This window comes from Neovison vison, chromosome 8, assembly GCF_020171115.1.
Source record: "Neovison vison isolate M4711 chromosome 8, ASM_NN_V1, whole genome shotgun sequence".
Lineage (NCBI taxonomy): Eukaryota > Metazoa > Chordata > Mammalia > Carnivora > Mustelidae > Neogale > Neogale vison.
In genome coordinates, this window is record NC_058098.1 from 52,553,649 (window position 1) to 52,572,547 (window position 18,899).

An 18,899-nucleotide genomic window follows, 5' to 3' on the forward strand; every position below is an offset into this window, starting at 1 on the left:
TTGAAGCAAATCTCAGATTTTATCTGTAAACATCTATAAATTTTACAGGCTCTCGGGTCAGTATCTCTAAAAGATAAGAGCTCTTACCTCGCAGACCACAATAGAACACAATACCACATCTAATACGTAATTCCTTAAGATCAGTAACATCAATTGCTGGGGGGAGGGGGGTTGGGGGGAGGGGGGTTGGGAGAAGGGGGGTAGGGTTATGGACATTGGGGAGGGTATGTGCTTTTGGGTAAATTGGAAGGGGTGGTGAACCATGAGAGACTATGGACTCTGAAAAACAATCTGAGGGGTTTGAAGTGGCGGAGGGGTGGGAGGTTGGGGTACCAGGTGGTGGGTATTATAGAGGGCATGGCTTGCATGGAGCACTGGGTGTGGTGAAAAAATAATGAATATTGTTTTTCTGAAAATAAATAAATTGGAAAAAGAAAAAAAAAAAGATCAGTAACATCAAGTGTCTAATTTCCCTGATTTTTCTTCAATGAGTTTTACATCTAATTTGTATATATATGTATATATCTTTTTCTGATATTGGTAACAAAAGTACAAAGGACATTAAGATCACTTATAATCCTGCCTTCCAAAGACAACTACTATTAACTATTTTTTTATTAAATACTTTTAAAATTAAATAATTTGTAAATACTTCACATTGTTTTTCCAGGTCATAAAAATATTTTTAAAAAATGAAAGTCCTCATAATACCTCATTGGACACATGTGTAAATAATTCTTAACCTCACTGGGCTCTTAAATTACGGCCCCCCTTTTTGTGCCATTATGGAAATCTCTGTAATAAATGTATTTGGATATATCTCTGTGTCCTTCAGATACATTTCTAAAAGGAAAATCACTGGGTCAAAAGACAGGTTTGGGGTTTTACGTTTCTTAGGTTATCTAAGGAGTGAGGTCAGATAGAATGCTGAGGTCTTTGTCCTCAGGGATGTGGAAACTTCTGGAAGATACAGCCAGGGACACAGTTCAGAAGGCGGGGAGGAACAAACTAGAGGTATTTTGCACAGCAAAAGAAAATGAAGTGGAGAGAAGATGCTGGTCTGGCTGACAATGCCTCCCTGAGCATGAGAAGGGCAAGGACAAGCAACCCATCAGGAGATGCCAAGGGGTTCCCCAGCCTTAGCCTCCTTTCAGCTCTGGACCCTTACAACAAACTGCTTCCTCCTTTCCACCAGTCCTCTCTGCTCAGGAGCACCTCTGAGCATCTATTATCCCGGCTCCTGTCCATCTAGCCTCCCACCCCAACCCTCCAGCAGCCCCAGCCAGGAGGAGCCCCATTCTTAACATACCTCCCGGCTCAACTGCTTACAGACTCAAAGCTCCCTTACTGCCCTGTGAGGCACCTGTTCTTTGGCTCTGTGCAACCAGCTGGTAACCAACAGAAGACTCAATATAAAAGATGGACCATTATTAATGAGGCCACATGTCCCATGTTTGTTTGTCAGGAAGATGTAACAGGAAATTCTGCTAAATGCTTAGCTGACTGACATCAGGATACATTAAGCCTGGGGGTAGGGGGCTAGCCTTCTACTTAACTAACCCTAGTAATCCCATCCGCATCATAAAAAAAAAAAAAGAAGAAGAAAAGAAAGAACATATTTTTTTTCTTTTTACCTTGGTGAACACCCATTGGTAATTGTTAATCACATACTGTGCCCAAATGTTTACAAACTATAAAAATCATCCTAGACCTCACATCCAAACATGAGAGAGAAAAACTGCAGTAACATTTGGTGTGGGGCTGAGGCTGTTACAAGTAGAAGGAGGGGAGGAGGTGGAAAAGGGCAAGAATATTGCTTGGTATGTTCAAACTTCCTCACCCGAACTGGACTATTAGTAGAAGAGAGAAAAGGGACTTAATTACCAAACAATTATTTTTCCTGCCATAAAACAAAACCCAAAACCCTAACAGAGATATCTTGTACTGTCTTCCTCCGTGGTTGGTTGGTTAATGGCTGGAAAAAACAGTTGTAGACCTCTCTCTCATGAACACAGACGCCAAAATCCTAAATAAAGAAATTGGTAAATCAAATCCAATGATGCGTGGCAAGAATCATACCTGATGACTAAGTCAGGTTTATTCCAGTTATGCAATAAATGTTTACGGGTGAACATTTAAAAATCAATCGGTATAATTCAAAGTAAAGGAGGTAAATCATTCAAACATCTCAACAGTTACTTAAAAAGCATTTGGTAAAATTCAAAATCATACCTACTGACAAATTTGGAAAGCCTACCCTGAAACCTAGACTGAGGCACCAGTTCAACACCATCCTAGAGGTCCTAGCCAATGAAATTAAGCAAGAACAAGACATAAAATGTGTAAGGTGTAGCAATAAGTAAATAAAACTGCCATTGTTCACAGGCAACATAATTACGTGTGTAAACAATCCAAAAGAATCTAAAATAAACTATTAGAATTAATGAGTAAATTTAACAAGGATTAAATGAGTAAATTTAACAATGGATTAAAGCTCACTATACAAAAATTATCCATACTTGTGCTGTGTTATAAAGAATACATCTGGGGCACCTGGGTGGCTGAGTTGGTTAAGCGTCTGCCTTTGGCTCAAGCCATAACCTAGGGTCCTGGGGTGGAGTCCCTTATTGGGCTCCCTGTTCACTGGGGAGCCTGCTTCCCCCTCTCTCTTTTGCTCTCTCTCACTCTCTCAAATAAATAAATAAAATATTAAAAAAAAAAAAAAAATTTGGTCCTGGACCCTGGCTCCCCAAATCCCTTGGAATTTCCTGAGTAAACAGAAGCAGCTTTTGTTATCCTAATGAACTCCAGGTGGGCCCCTAGATAGCTTCAGGGCAGGGTTGGTCACCAGCAAAGTGAAGCATTAGAGGGTCAGACCTTTCAGGTGTCCTACATCCAGGCAGGGAAGGCAGCAAGCCGGGCACAGAGTCCAATCACGTAGCCAATAACTTAATCATTTGTGCCCAGACACTGAAATTCTGATAAAAGCTCTGGACTGCACCTGAGGAGGTTGGGGAAGGAAAAAAAAAAAAATGACCCTCTGCACCTCCAGGGCTCATTGGAACTTCTCACTGTAAACACACTGACTTGCCCAGAGACAGACACACCCCAACCCCAGGGATAGAGGGCATTGCTGACTGTTCCAGACCTCATCCCATGTGTATCCTTTAAGATAAAACTGGAGCCCTCAGTGTAGCACTTCTCTGAATTCTAGGGGTCATTCTAGTGAATCATTAAACCTGAGGGGTGTCGTGGGAACACTAAATCTACAGCCAGCTGTGGGGGGGGGGGAGGACTTGTGACTGGTATGTGAAATGAGGGGAGCATGTGGAAGGACCCCATGCTCCCCTCGCTAACTCCAGGTGGTGAGCATCAGAACAGCACTGCAGTACACCTGGATCAGAAAAATGTGCAACCCATGTTCTCGAAAATGAAATTTTAAAGACACCTCTCAAAAATCATCAAATACCTTGAATACATGCAAGACTTGTAAGACTTCTGTACAGAAACTGACAAAACACTGTTGAAAGAAATTAAGAGGATATCAACAAATGGGGGATACCATGTCTATGGAAGGGAAGACTCATCACTATAAAAATGTCAGGTCTTGAGGCACCTGGGTGGCTCAGTGGGTTAAAGCCTTTGTCTTCAACTCAGGCCATGATCCCAGAGTCCTGGGACAGAGCCCAGCATCAGGCTCTCTGCTCAGCGGGGAGCCTGCTTCCTCCTCTCTGCCTGCCTGTCTGCCTACTTGTGATCTCTGTCTGTCACATAAATAAGTAAAATTTTTTAAAAAAATAAAGGTCTTCAAATAGATCTCTAGGTTCAATGCAATTCCATTAAATTTTCAGGAAAAAAGATGAAGGATAGTCAAGATAATCTTGGAGAACAAAGACCAGAATCATTATTACCAAAGAACAAAACCTACTAGAAAACTACAGCAAGTATGTCAATGTAGTACTGGCACAAGGACAGACAAACAGACCAATGGAATATGAGAGTCCAGAGGGACCCACACATACACAGCTCAACCCAGAAAGACTGTCTGCAATAAGCAGCACTGGACCAGACGGATAACGTGTATGGATTTAAAAGAAGAATCAGGGCGCCTGGGTGGCTCAGTGGGTTAAGCCGCTGCCTTCGGCTCAGGTCATGATCTCAGGGTCCTGGGATCGAGGCCCGCATCGGGCTCTCTGCTCAGCAGGAAGCCTGCTTCTCTCTCTCTGCCTGCCTCTCCATCTACTTGTGATTTCTCTCTGTCAAATAAATAAATAAAATCTTAAAAAAAAAAAAATTTAAAAAAATAAATAAATAAAATAAAAAAAATAAAAGAAGAATCAGACTGTAACACCTCAGAAACAAAGATAAATTCCAGAAGGATTACAGATCTAAATGTGAAAGGCAAACAATATAGCTTCTAGAAAATAACACAGGATAACAGCTTCCTAACTTGTGTATAGGCAAAGAATCTTAAACAGGATCGGGGTGCCTGGGCGGCTCAGTGGGTTAAGCCTCTGCCTTCAGCTCGGGTCATGATCTCAGGGTCCTGGGATTGAGTCCCACATCAGGCTCTCTGCTCGGCAGGGAGACTTCTTCCCCCTCTCTCTCTCTGCCTCTCTGCCTGCCTCTCTGCCTACTTGTGAGTTCTCTCCCTGTCAAATAAGTAAATTTAAAAAAAAAAAAAAAGAATCTTAAACAGGATCTAAAAAGCACTAACCGGGCGCCTGGGTGGCTCAGTGGGTTGAGCCGCTGCCTTCGGCTCAGGTCATGATCTCAGGGTCCTGGGATCGAGTCCCGCATCGGGCTCTCTGCTCAGCAGGGAGCCTGCTTCCTCCTCTCTCTCTGCCTGCCTCTCTGCCTACTTGTGATCTGTCTCTGTCAAATAAATAAATAAAATCTTTAAAAAAAAAAAATAAAATAAAATAAAAAAATAAAAAGCACTAACCCATAATGGACACTAAGCATATGAAAGTGTGCTCAACATCATTAGTCACTAGGGAGGGCGCCTGGGTGGCTCAGTTGGTCGAGTGACTGCCTTGAGCTCAGGTCATAATCCTGGAGTCCCAGGATGGAGTCCCTCAGCGAGCTTCCTGCTCAGCAGGGGGTCTGCTGCTCCCTCTGACATTCCCCCTTTCAGGCTCACTCTCATTCTCTCCCTCAAATAAATAAAAATCTTTCCAAAAAAAAATAGTCATTAGGAAAAAAAAATTAGTCATTAGGGAAATGTATAATCAAATCACAACGAGATACTACCACACACCTACCTGACTGGCTAAAATGAAACAAACAAATAAAGAGTTGACAATACCAGAGTTGTAGGGACAGGAGTATAACCAGGTAAGAGCAAAGAGCATTCTGGAAAACTGCCTCATCTGTGCCTATACTATAGGATATTCCCAAAGGAAAAGCCTACATAATAACAACACCAAAAGTCATGCAGGAGAGCACTTGCAGTGGCCTTATTTAAACAACTACAAATTGGAAACAACTGAAATGTCATCAACTTCCCAGTTTATTCCTACCATGGAATACTATCTAGCAACAAAAAGGAATGAACTCCAGCTACATACAACAATGGATGAAACACATAACCTTTATGTCAAGCAGAAGGCATCAGACACAAAAGACACATACTGATGATTCACTTGTAAAAGTTCAGAAACGGAAAAAAATTGACCCATGATGATTGGGGGAACAGGGTTAGTGACTGGCAGGGTTCCCTAGACAGTACACACCCTTCTACAATGTTGGTAATGTTCTATTTCCTGAGCTCAGTGACAGTTACACAGGGGTGTTCCTCTGCAAAAAACTATCAAATCGTACACTTATGATTTACCTACTTGCTTCAAAGGAAAGTTACCTCTAAAACAAATCCAGGTGGTTGCCAGAGGCAGGAGGTAAAACGGGGGAAGGTGGTCAGAAGGTACAAATTTCCAGTTATAAATAAGATAAAGTAGTTCTGGATATGTAATGCCCAACATGGTGACTACAGTTAATAATATTATGTCCTATATATGAAAACTGCGGGGGAAAAAATAGATCTTAGGAGTGCCTGGGTGGCGCTCAGTTGGTTAAAGCAGCAGCCTTCAGCTCAGGTCATTATCCAAGAGTCCTGGGATCTACCTAGGCTCCTTGCTCAACAGGGAGTCTGCTTCTCCCCCTCCCCCTGCTGCGCCCCCAGCTTGTTTTTTCCCTCTCTGTCAAAATAAATAAATAAATAAATAAATAAATAACTTCTCATCACAAGAAAAAGAAACCTTGTATCTCTGTGTCATGAGTGATGGATATAGTTAACTAGACTTACTGTGGCACACATCTATGAAAATACAGAATCATTAAGCTGTGCACCTAAAACAAGTTTCATGTTCTATGTCAACTGTGTACCTCAACTTAAAAAAATATATATCTAGAACTGACAATAAATCTTCCAGCCTGGAATTACTAGAATTTCCCAATCTTCTCATCACATTTCTTAATACCCACATTCTTACTGAAAAGCGACATAGAGCAGGGTTAAGAGCTTGGCCTCTGGAGGAGAACAGCTGTGGCGGCCACTTAAGTCATCACACCTCTAGAAAAGATTCTTAGCCTCTTGGAGCGTGGGTTCCTATCTATAGCATTTGGCGGATTAATTAAGTATTCAATAAAGGTTAACCATTAATGAAGGCACTTCTTCCTTCGTTCTGCTCTCTGCTCTTACTCAGCCTTTTCCAGAGCTCTGGGTCTGGGGCATTTCTCAGGACACTGGGTCTCCTGGGGAATCTCTGCTCCCTTGGATTCCCCCTCTACCCTCTGCTGCTCTTCCATCTTAACCTCTTCTCTCCCTAACAGGGACACCAGCAGGGAGCAGACAAAGGGGGAGCCCTGATCAAGGAGAAGTGCAAATGTAGCTCTACCCCTTGCCCTGCGGCCGCCTGCCTTCCCAGATCCTCTGATTCTGCTCCCCACGGAGAGAATGCAGATGTGTGGCCAATCAGGATGGCAGGCTTGTTTCTCGGATTTGCAGGAAACAAACAATTCAGGAAATGAGGGGAATCTCCTCAGTTTTAAGTTTCTCTGCCATACATTTTTTTGCTTCAGCTCTGGCTTCTGTTACCCTTAACATACACACTGGGACCCAGATAAGATGGTATCTGAATTGACAGGTAATTACCTAGTGGGCTCTTTTGACCTCAATGTCTTCATAATTCCCAGAAAGGTACCACACCTGGACAACGGGGCAGCCTGCTCCCGGAACTGGTACATGAGAACCACTGCAGGCCACAGTGGTATCAGCACCAACTGGGGTACCTTTGGATAGTAATAACAATAATTTTTTAAATGGCTAACATTAAAAATAAAAAATTAAAAATTAAAAAAAAATTTAAATTAATTTTTTTTTTAATGGCTAACATTTATTGCATGAAGACAATGGTGCCAGGCACTGAGCTAAGCACTCTACATTGGCTTACCTCATGTAGTCCTCACCACAGGCCCCTGAGCTGGACAGTGTCATTAATGTGGCTAGCCAAATCACCAACCAAAGAGAAATTTTTCAGAGACTTCGAGTCAGCAACTATTTTGAACCTTTCATGAAATAAACCCCCTTGCATAAGCTTTACTCCAGTTTTTAAACTTATTCTTAGAGAAGCATGAAGAGAGCTGGACTAATTTTTAAGATTTTATGTATCTGTTTTAGAGAGAAAGAACACAAGCAGGACGGACAGGGGGAGAGAGTGAGAGAGAGAATCCCAAGCTGACTCCCCGCTAAGCAGAGCCCAACCTGGGGCTCAATCCCACGAACCCTGAGATCATGACCTGAGCCTTTAAAACCAAGAGTCCGACCCTAAGCCAAACGCACCACCCAAGCAACCCCAGACTCATTTTAAAGCAGGAGTCCAGGGGACTGTGTGGGTGTGCGTACGTGTATATGGGTATGTATGCGAGAGCCTGCTTGCAGGGGTACTGTGTGTGAGTCTGCCCACCTGTGTGTGGGGGTGAAGTGTGTGTTTAAGCATGCCTGTGTGGGGGCGGGTGTGTATACGTGTATGTGTGAGCCTGTCCTTGTGTGTATTTGGTGGGGGAAGGCATGAGTGTGTGTGGGAGTAAGCCTGCCTGAGCTGGGGGGAGCCTCCTTCCAACCAAGGCTCCTGGCTGCCTGCTGGCCAGAGACCAGGCGTTCCAGAGAGCCCAGGGAAACCAGTCTTTCAAGAACCCTGCCCAGGTCACAGTAAATCAGCCCTGCAGCATGGAAGCGACTCTGACTATAACCTCTGGGGAATGCTCTAGCAACACCAAGTTTAACCCCCAGCAAAACAGGCCAGCGGCCAAAAATAAAACAAAACAAAATGAAACAAACAAACAAAAAACACCCAACAACAAAAAAACCAGGCTGGCGGCGGCACACCCCAACCCCCAGGGCTCGCCTTTTTATCAGCCACACAGTGCTACCCAGCCCTCCTTCTGGGGACACCCCAGAAGCCCAGGGATAGAAAGGTATTCTCATCTTATTCTGAAAGAACCAATCTAAACTGGGTTCCAAAAAGCAGGGCAGTGAAGACAATGGTTTCAATGTGAAAATACATATGAATGGCTATTAGGAAACTACACAGCTGTGAAATGAAAATGGTTTTGATCCTGCTATTTGTGACACGACTTTAAGAATCAATTTCTAAAAAAGTTACTGTAATAAATGAAAATATTAAAAATAGTTCTCTCTAGATGACAGATTCATGGGTTGTTTTGTTTTGTTTAAAGATTTTATTTATTTATTTGACAGAGAGAGATCACAAGTAGGCAGAGAGGTAGGCAGAGAGAGAGGAGGAAGCAGGCTCCCTGCTGAGCAGAGAGCCCGATGCAGGGCTCTATCCCAGGACCCTGGGATCTTGACCTGAGCCGAAAGCAGAGGCTTTAACCCACTGAGCCACCCAGGCGCCCCTCATGGGTTGTTTTGTTTAGATTTGTCTGTTTTCTAAAGGCCTGAGGATGAGATGTATCTCTTTCAAAATAACCACTAGTAAAAGCAAAATCATGTTAACAAATGGAAAAAGAATTGACTCAGGAGTCCAAACTCCAGTCTATGGAATGAACCAGGAGTCCTTCATGCAGCCACAAAGCCTTTTATGACAGGATGTCTTGGGACACACAGGCGTGACAAGGGGGTAACCTGAGGGACAGGACGGGCCAGCACCTTGTCGCAGGGCTGTGCCTGACAGCAGACAGAGGGGCTCAGAGGAGGAGAGGACAGGGCTGGATCAAATGCCAACTAGCTGTGCCCCATCGTCTTAGCCCAGGGCCATCTCAGGCACCCCTGGCGAATTCTGTGACTCTCACACCCACAGAAAGGGCTGCGAAGCAGTCACAACATGAGAAAGCAATTTTACCCAAAGCTGGTACCAACAACTGTGAAGCTCATTTCTTATCCTGTGGTCTTGTCCAAATTCTCCCATAAAAAGAGGCACAGAAGTGGAAAAACTTCATGTCTACTCGCCCTTAAAGATCCAGCTGGAATGTCACCTCCTTTGGAGTGTCTTCCCTGACTTCTACTGACCAGAAAGGTGTCTGCTTCCTGGAAGGCCCTGCCCCTTACCCACTTCTCCTGTAGGAAACAATCCTGTATTTGTGTTTCTGTGCACTCAAGTATTTTCAAGGTTAACCATCTGTTCAGTACCTCCTATCCTGACCTGAGGTGTTTGGGAACTCTGGAGCTGGGCTTTCTAATTTCTAATTTCTAAAATACAAGACTTTTGAAAACTAGACACTAGTGTGATCTCGGTATGATCTAAGGTCTTATATGGCCTTAGACACAAGGCAGCAACTTCTGGGGTCACAAGAAGAGCTTTTGGACGAGCTCTGTCAATAGAAGGCTGAGGAAACTGCTCTCGGTCCTGGCTCCTCTATGGAAGCTGGTCCACCACCGGCTGAGCGAGGGGGGAAGAGGAGCATCATCCTATCCACGGTGGCCATGATCCACGGCCATGAGCCCCTCACAAAGAGAAAGTTCCGAGGAGCCTGTCCAGCCTTGCGTCAGCTGCCCGGCTGGCACCCCTGCCTGAGCAGGCAGCTCCTGTCACTCACTCAGATACACTTGCCCCAGGGCCAGCTTCTCCAGCTCAGATCACCAGCTCAGCTGGAGCCTGTTTCCAGGTGGAGCTGTGGGAGGTCAGGTGTGAGGATGCCTTCACTCTCCACTCAAGGCTGCTGTGCTCTCCCAGCACCTTGGGACTTAACTGTCCCATCCCCACAGTCTGTGCTTGGCCCTCACCCTATCTGGCTTCCCCAGGAGGATCCCCAAACCACGCCTGCTTGGGTCTTTTTCACCTCTCCGAGGAGCCCCTTTAACGGGGCTTCTACACTCTTTGCTGGTGCTGCCAGCTTTCAAACCTTTAACACTGCTCCTGGACTTACTCCCCAGCCCCTCATGGGGCTTTCGCCTGCACACCTGCCTGGATGGACCACACCCTGGTGCTGCTCTGTGTGGTCCAGAAGGCGACACCCTAGACCCACTGAGTTTACCTCTGCGTTTTAAGAAAACATCTAGGCAGTTTGATTGTACGTTTAAGTGGGAAACACTCTGATCAGCACAGAGGAGTCCAATCAAGGGTCACATCGCTATAATGTACCACCAGGACCCACACCCCAACCCTCCAAACTGTCTCTGCTTCCTCCTCTCCCTGCTTCTGTTAAATGACATCATCAACCTGAATCCCTAGCTAGAAAGCTCAGATGTTCACAACTGCTTCCTGGCCCGCAACTCTAGCATCTCCAAAATGAACACCGAGTCCTGTTATTCTGACTTCACTTGATCTTAGCCAAAAGGCCGAGAAGCGATTGTTATTCTGACTTCAGAAGCCATCTCATGGGTCTAGGCCTTCCTTGGCCCCACTGCACCTACCTGAACCGGAAAAATAAGCTTTGTTTACAAGGTCTGTCTCTCTGCTAGACTGCCAGTTCCATCAACAGGGCTGTTCTAGTCCTCTCTGACTCCCAACAGTGAGCACGGTGTCTGACACACAAGAGCCTCAAAAAATAAGATGTCTGTTGCAACAAATGAATGAATAAGTAAACAGAGAAAAATAAGATACTTTAAGTGTGTCAGACAGTAGGAACCAAAAGTGAATGCAAAAATTATGCACTGTTTTTTCTTGACTTGATAAAGTTGTTTCAGGAAGAAAGAAGAACGTGGGAGAAGTGTGATGTGGCACAGATGGAAATAAGGGAGGAGTTTTCAACGAAAATATTTCTAGCTTTTTCCTCTTAGATACATAAACACACTAACTTTCTACGAGGCCAGTAATAGGTCCAAAGTCACCTCATGGATCGGAGACCAAGCTGGGTGGAGTTTAAACCCAAGTCTTCACAGGGGGCTAGATGGTTATAAAGTAGGTGGGGAAAGATAAGATGACTACAGATGATCCGAGGGCCTGAGAGGGGCAGGAATGTCATGAGGGAGGGACAGCAGAAATCTGAAGGTGGGCTTCATTGTGGGGCTGGAGCTTCTGACTTCTACTTGGTTGAGTTTATTCTTTACTCTGCCTCCAGGGTCTGGGAAGGCATCTTTGGCAAAGGAAAAATGCAATTGGGCCCCGAGTAGCCCAGGAGCCTCTGTTCTAAAATTTCAAGCTGTAGACAAGCCAACTACAAACACCCAGTACTGCAAACAATTCTAGGAGAAGTGTTAAGTCAAGGACCAAGGTCAAATTGTATGAGCCTCTCAGTGAGTGGCTTTACAGCTCCAGCCAACCACATGGTCTAACTCCTAGGTCCTGTGGGGCCTAGCTCCGTGTCTTGCACAGAGAGTATGTATCCATAAATTCATGATAAATGCCTTGAGCTGGGAGGCAAAGCAGCTGGGAAGCTGTAACCCTGCCTTAGTCTCCCAGGAACAGCTCAGGCCCATGCGGGTATGGACTCCCAGAGCCTGTCTCTAACTGTGTATGCAGCAAGCAGCTTCATGACTCACTCAGGAGGAAGCTCTGTATACGCCTGATGGTTAAAAACCACTTATTCACAGAAAATGAGGCACAAGAAAGGGCAAACATGCATCACACTCAAGACTCTAGACTCGGCTTCTCAGGAGCCATTGATACACATGTCGCTGTAGAAGCCCCTCCTGTCTTCCTGGGTGCAACTGGAAAGAGCGCCCCTGAGTATCAGCTCCTCAAAATTCTAACACTATGGAATGGGGTGCCTGGGTGGCTCAGTGGGTTAAGCCGCTGCCTTCGGCTCAGGTCATGATCTCAGGGTCCTGGGATCGAGCCCCGCATCGGGCTCTCTGCTCAGCAGGGAGCCTGCTTCCCTCCCTCTCTCTCTCTGCCTGCCTCTCTGCCTACTTGTGATCTCTGTCGGATAAATAAAAAAAAAATCTTTAAAAAAAAAAAATTCTAACACTATGGAATGGGGATAATTCTATCCCAAACCTAACAGATCCCATGTTCATTCAGTGACCTTTTATTTGAGATCTCATCTTCCTATGGGCCAAGAACCATTCTAGGGGCCATGGATACGCCAGTGAACAATACAAGGAGCTCTGCTCTTTGGAACTTAATATTCCAACAGGAGGAGAGAGACAATAAACAGCATAGCAAATCTGTAAATTATGGAGTTGTCAGAAAGTGAATTGTGGGGCGCCTGGATGGCTTGGTGGTTAGGCCTCTGCCTTCTACTCAGGTAATGATCCTGGGGTTCTAGGATTTAGCCCCACATCGGGGCTCTCTGCTTAGCAGGGAGCCTGCTTCCTGCCCCACCCCCGACTGCATCTCTGCCTACTTGTGATCTCTGTCTGTCAAATAAATAAACAATATCTTTAAAAAAAAAAAAGAAAGAAAGAAAGAAAGTGATCTGTGCTATGAGAAAAAGAAAAAATTAGCACAGGGTAAAGAAGATGAGGAAGGTCGGGAGGATGGGAGGTTATAGTTTTAAATAGGGCACTGAGAAGGTGAGGCTGAATGAAGCAGGCACAAGGGCGGGGAGAAGGTGAGGCTGACAACATCTGGGTAAAAACATTCCAGCCTTAAGGAACAGCCAGGGCAAAGGCCCTCAGGTGGGAGCATCCCGGTTGTGTTCAAGAAACAGCAAGAAGGCCAGCAGAGCTCGCCAGGCATTCATTAGTTGTTCAACTTTCGTTCATTCATTCATTTAACAAACACTTCACTAAAGATCCACCTCTTTGCCAGGCCCTGAGTGGTGAAAACACTAATAGGTATGATCCCTACCCATGGGGGGCGCGGGGGTGGGGGGCTCGTCAAAGCGGAGGCGCAAGGAGATAAAATGACCTTAAAAGAAGATTACACCCGGAGCTGAAAGACTGGCAGAAGTCAGGGACCTTTCCCAACTTGTACAGTCCACTGAAGCATAGGAAGGACCCTCAGGGAGATGCTCAGCGACACCTGGCAAGCCCCCAGCTCTTGTTTCAACGCTACTGGCAATGCTAGCCCTGTTAACCTTACTCACTTCTTCTTCTTAGCTATGAAAAAAGCCTTCTAAACACCAGATCTGTAAAGAGAATCTTTTAAGATGCAGACATAAAGTGTCTGCCACTTCCAAGAGGGCCTCAGACTAAAATGGCAAATGCCAGATGGAAAGATCTGGGAGAACCATGCTGGGGGCAGCCCAGGGTGGCAATGAGTTACGATGGAACCATAATGCCCCAGCGTGTGTCCATTAGGGGTGACCATCATATCACTCACATCTCAGCAGCTTCATGCTACACTGGGTAGGCTATGCCTGCGTTTCCATGGAATTAGCAGCACCCCTCCAGGGCCAGGGTTCAGGCTCAAACCACCAGCCTCTGTTAAGGAGACTCTAGTGAACTAAAATTTACATCTGAAGAATTCCATTCATCAGAGCTCTGGCCTGAAAGATGCTAGCTCTGTTTTCCCAGCTTCCTGACGTGGTACTTCTTTTTACAAGATGAGTCCAAAGATGGCCCTGCCAAGATCCAGGAAGCTCCCACCTGAAAAGGGCTCAGCCCTCCTGATCAGGGGCTGGGAAGCCTAGCCGAGCTAATCCATACTGGTTGGCTCCAGATCCAAGCTGAACGATGCAAACGTGCTTGTTGGGTGTGTCACCAGCCACAGTCCCAAAGACCACAGAGGTGGTGAGCAGGAAGCGGCCCCGGTGAGTCCTAACCAGGCTCCAGACCCAGCAACGAGGGAGAAGTCCTCAGGGCCAAGAGGCTGCAGGGTGGGGGTGGGGCACAGATCCTCACTGCTCTGCTCCAACATCTGCTACCTGGGAGAAACACGTTCCTGGGCCTGCACCTGCAACGCTACCACCAGCATGGTGCCATCACCACCTGATGTCCATGGCCCTTCAGTCTGTCTGCAATGAGACCACCTTACCAGGCTATCTCCCACTTGGACTTCTGTTACTCGAGATCTTCTCGGTTCTGATGCTCAGATTCACTGTCACTCTGAAAAAGGGAGGGTGCAAGTATACCACTCCAGCCCTGACCTGAGCATCTTTTCAGTACAAACCTGGCAAGGCCTGCTCCTACCTATCCCAGCCCAGCCCATCACCACTGACCCATCCAGTTCCAGGCTCCCCCCTCCCGTCGTGAAATAATCAATTGACAAGCACCTGAAGCGTGCTCCCTGCTGGAGTGCAGAAGTCGCTCCCAGCCCTGGGCTGGCAGGCTGCCTTAGCCGGTAGGAGCTCTACCCATGAAGAAGGGAAGCAAAGGCCTGGATTTAAGATGTGCTCCCTTCACCCAACCCCCATTCCTTTATAAAGAGCTTCCCTTTCTGCCTCCTCACTCCTTTTGGCCTAGGAGGGTTTTACCCCATAATTGGCTTGTTTACTGCCACTGAGGACTTCTGAGTAGCAAAGGTGGGAGGAAAGTTTTGCTGAAGTAAAGGAAAAGGGTGTGTGCCCTGAGCTTTGGGGCTCATGAGTAAAACTCTGAGTGCCTCTCTAACTACATGAGAACTGGCCAAGAACCCATGTGAGAAAAAAACACAAGGCACAGCAAGGCCAGCTGAGGATTTCCAGCCAACCACAGGAGGGAAGCTGATGTTTGGCGCCTGGGAAAAGACAGAACAATAACCAAAACTTGATCTGCTTGCTTCTGCTGAATAGTCGAAAGCATTACTTGGCACTGTTCTGAGTGGGGAGCCAAACAGAGACCTCTCAACTCAGCTTCTGTGGGTTAGGAGATCCAGAAACATCACTCTTGCTCAAAACTTCCAATAGCTCCAAGCAAATGCACCGCCCTGACTTCAGGCTCTTCCCCAAGGCCCCGGATGACTCAGCCTCTCCCCACTGACCACCGGGCAGCTCAACCAAGCTCCAATCCAGCTCAACAGGACCACCTGCTAGGCCCAAAGCACATCCTTTGCTCCTTGTGGGGATGCCCCTGCTTCAGGTACCAGGTGTGCCCACATCTTCAGGCTCTCCTTCAATGCTCCCTCCCCTGTGACGGTTCTCCCAGAGCCCCAGCCCCTTCCCCAAGGCACCCCAATCAGATGTGCGGTCCCACACTCTAACCTCTGTGGCCTCTTTGAAGGCGTTAGCCTTACTCCATGCTGCTTCAGTAGTTCCCTGAGGCCTTGCTCTATCCCTCCAAGTGCACAAGCGTGTCAGCTCTGATTCACCTGGCACACAAAGCACAGTACCTGGCAAGGCGGCAGATGCTTACAAACTGATCCCGCTGCCCCAAATACCATCCACCTCAGAGGCACAGGAAGTGATAGGCAAAGAAACAGTCACACCAAAAACGTAAGGCCAGCTGACACAAAACAGGCAAGTAAACGACAGGCGTCCCAAAGCCAGCTAACGGGGACAGCTCCATCCGGCCTTACCCTTTTTGAACTCCTCCAGCATGGCATCCAACTTGGTGTCGTGGAAGACGAAATGTACTGGGTGGTTATAGAAGCGGGTGATGGTCTTGAGGGGGGTGCAGTCATCAGGGTCCACGAAAGCCAAATCTTTAACATAGAGGATATCGACAATATTGGATTGCTCATCTTCAAACACAGGGATGCGGGTGTAGCCGCTCTCCATGATCTCCGACATGGTATTGAAGTCCAGGATGGCATCGCTGCGGATCATGAAGCAGTCTTGGAGCTGGGTCATGATATCCTCCACGGTTTTGGTCCGTAGCTCCAGGGCACCCTGGATCATGTTTAGCTCCTCTTTCACCAGATCGTTATAGGGTTCTGTTACCTTCAACATCTCCATCAGTTTCTCCCGGTTGTAAACGGTGCGAATCTCCTGGCCCAAAACAAAATCCAGGAGCTTGCTGATGGGGAAACTGAGGGGGAAGGTAAGTAGCATGAAGAATTTGGTGAGGATGATAGTATTGGCACCCACAGCCAGGCCATGGCGGGAGCACAAGGCCTGAGGAACGATCTCCCCAAAGATGACAATGCCAATGGTGGAAGAGGCCACCGCCATGAGCCCAGACCCAATGAGGTTGTCTAGAAGGATGGTGAGGGAGGTGTTGACCAGCACGTTTCCCAGAAGCAGAGAGCAGAGTAAGTAGTTGCCCTTGCGCCGGATGGGCTCTATCTTGCGGGCATAGCGCCTCTCCTTCTCAGTGCCACAGTTCTGCACGATACGCAGCTCCATGGGGTCCAGGGCCATAAGCCCCAGGTTGAGGCCAGAAAACATGCCCGACAGCACCAGCAGCACCGTAATGAGGAGGATGTGCAGCCAGAGGGGTAGGAACCTCCCAGCCTCCTCCACCATGAAGAGCAGCGAATCCTTATCGGTCCACCTCTGCCAGGGCCCATTGACCCCGGCCCGGGTACATAATGCATACAACTTCATGTTCTCGCTCCTCCGGAGAAACTTAGTGAGCACCACCAGCATCCCGGACGTGTTCCCGCGGCTCACGTTGACCAGCTGCTGGACGACCAGGTCCTTGGTGAGCTCGGGACAGTTGGTGGAGTTCTGGATCGCCTCGAAGTTGTCCACCTCGGTGAAGGAGATCAGGTTGCTGGAGAGGGAGCCCAGCCTCTGGCCGTACAGCCTCAGGTTCACCGTGCTGCCCTCGGACACGAAGATGATGCCCTCCGGGTTCATCCCACACGATTTGTTGCAGCTCGCCAGTCTCATGCCCAGGATGGCCCCCCACTGGGGGTCGCCCTGGCCCCGGGCCCCCCGCGCCCACATCAGCACCAGCAGCAGCAGCGCGGCCAGGAGGAGGCGCCCTCGGGCCGGCCCGCCGCCCGGGCGCCCGCCCCCGCCCACCGGCGCCATGTTGCTCCGGCTCCGCCGCCGCCGCTCCCCCGCGCCCCGCCGCGCGGCCCGGCTCCCGCCGCCGCTCCTGCCGCCTCGCCGCCGCCGAGCCAACTGCCCGGGCCGCCGGCCTGACGTCAGGTCAGCGCCCCGCCCGCTCCGCCCCGCCGACCCACGCCCCTCATTTGCATGGGAGACCCCGCCCCGGGCGCGCGCCTCCAGTGCCCGCCCTTAAGGGGGTCCCTAGCTTAAGGTGGAGCGGCGCCCGAGCGCGGGAGCCGAGGGCGGACGTTCGCCCCGCCCTTCTCCTCGCACGCCCTTTCCCGCCGGCCTTTCCGCCGGCTGGGCGTCGGTTCGGCCCATTCTTTTCTGCGTGGCTTGCTCGCCCGTCTTCGCCGCTCCTCTGCTGCAGTCCAGCCGGGCATTGCGTGCTGGGCTCCTTCCCCAGAAGATTGCTGCTCGGGGCAGGGTGGCCCTTCTCTGTAGGCACCTTGGAAGCAGAACCGCGTTGTGCCTGGGGGTGAGGGAGGAGGACAGAAATGCTTTTCCTGATACAAAAAAGAAAAGGGGAACCTGAGGGCGGAGGCCTTCTTCAGGTTCACCGGCTTTAAAGACTGTCCCGTGGAGATTTTTCTGGCCTGGGAGTTTTGCTGATCTGGGGTCCCAAGGCCAGAAGTAGGTACCCCCCGGGCCCCCTTGACCACAGGCTGCCTGGCTGGAGGAATCTGGGGAACTAAGGATATAGAATGTCTTAGCAGAGGGAAGCGCCAGGGTCTGGCCTAGGCTCTTCTCAAGTCCTTTCTGTTTAGGAAACAAATATTGAGCACCTACTATGTGCCGGGCAGACACTTGTTCCAGGCTCTGACGATTTAGCAGTGAATAAGCCAAAGTCCCTGCCGCTTTTTTATAGTCCAGAGCAGAAAACAAACCATCAGCAAGCATCCTTTGAACAACCCTAAGAGGTAGTGTTATTTGTCCCTATAACAGATAAAGAAATTGAACCTAAGTACAAACTGGGTCTCTCCACATTGCTATTTTAAGAAGAGAAATGTGTGACTGGGAGTGACACATGGGAGTGTCAGGCCCCATTTTCTGTCTATAAGAAGGGGGTAAGAACACCAAAAAGGCTCCACCTCTCCAAGCTTATGGGAACAAGTGGCCTAGGCACTGAACAGGACAGGACAACCCTGAATGTTCTAGGTAGCTGGTTTGTTAGCTCCTTGACCGGACCAAACCCCTAACCCCAAATTGTGGTGGTGACTGGCCAGCCAGGGCAGATGCCTGTGAAAATGAGCTGAGAGGTGTGGCGCCAGGCCTAGCCCTGAAATGACTGCTTCCTGGAAGGCCCCATGTTGGTGTCAGTTAGCAACTATGAATTGAGCCCCAAGCACTCAGGAGGTGTGGGGAAGACCGCAGCCGCCTTGCCGTCAGGAGGAAGGAGACAGACAGACAAGACAAACGTCCTTACAATAATTGCAGGGGTGCCCAGAGGGGAGAATCAGGTACCCGGTTGACCACTGGGTCTCAGAGCAAGTTTTCTGATAGCCCTGGAGACACAGAATCCATTTTACTCTCCCTGCACAAGCACTTGTGCTTTATTTTTATCGTGGTGTGTTGTTTGCCAATAAAAGCAACGATCAATACAGCCAGAAAGAGCCTAAGCAGAGAGGAACAATTACGTACAGTGTCGTGGGGGGAGACGCGAAGGTAGAGAGGCCTGGTTTAGCTGAGCACTGTTC

General features: G+C 48.2%; 1 protein-coding gene across 3 annotated transcripts in view; it reads right to left on the reverse strand.

Annotated features, from left to right (window-relative positions):
* Positions 1–17,181, reverse strand: part of CNNM4 (cyclin and CBS domain divalent metal cation transport mediator 4) — a 38,437-nt gene extending 21,256 nt beyond the window's left edge. For all 3 annotated transcript variants that reach the window (XR_006386164.1, XM_044263584.1, XM_044263583.1), the window contains exon 1: positions 15,780–17,181. Coding sequence is in view for 2 of the 3 variants with exons in the window: in XM_044263584.1 (XP_044119519.1) it covers positions 15,780–17,181 (1,402 nt within the window). In the remaining variant the exon portion in view is untranslated. The remainder of the gene's footprint in view (positions 1–15,779) is intronic.
* Between the last annotated feature and the right edge of the window lie 1,718 nt (positions 17,182–18,899).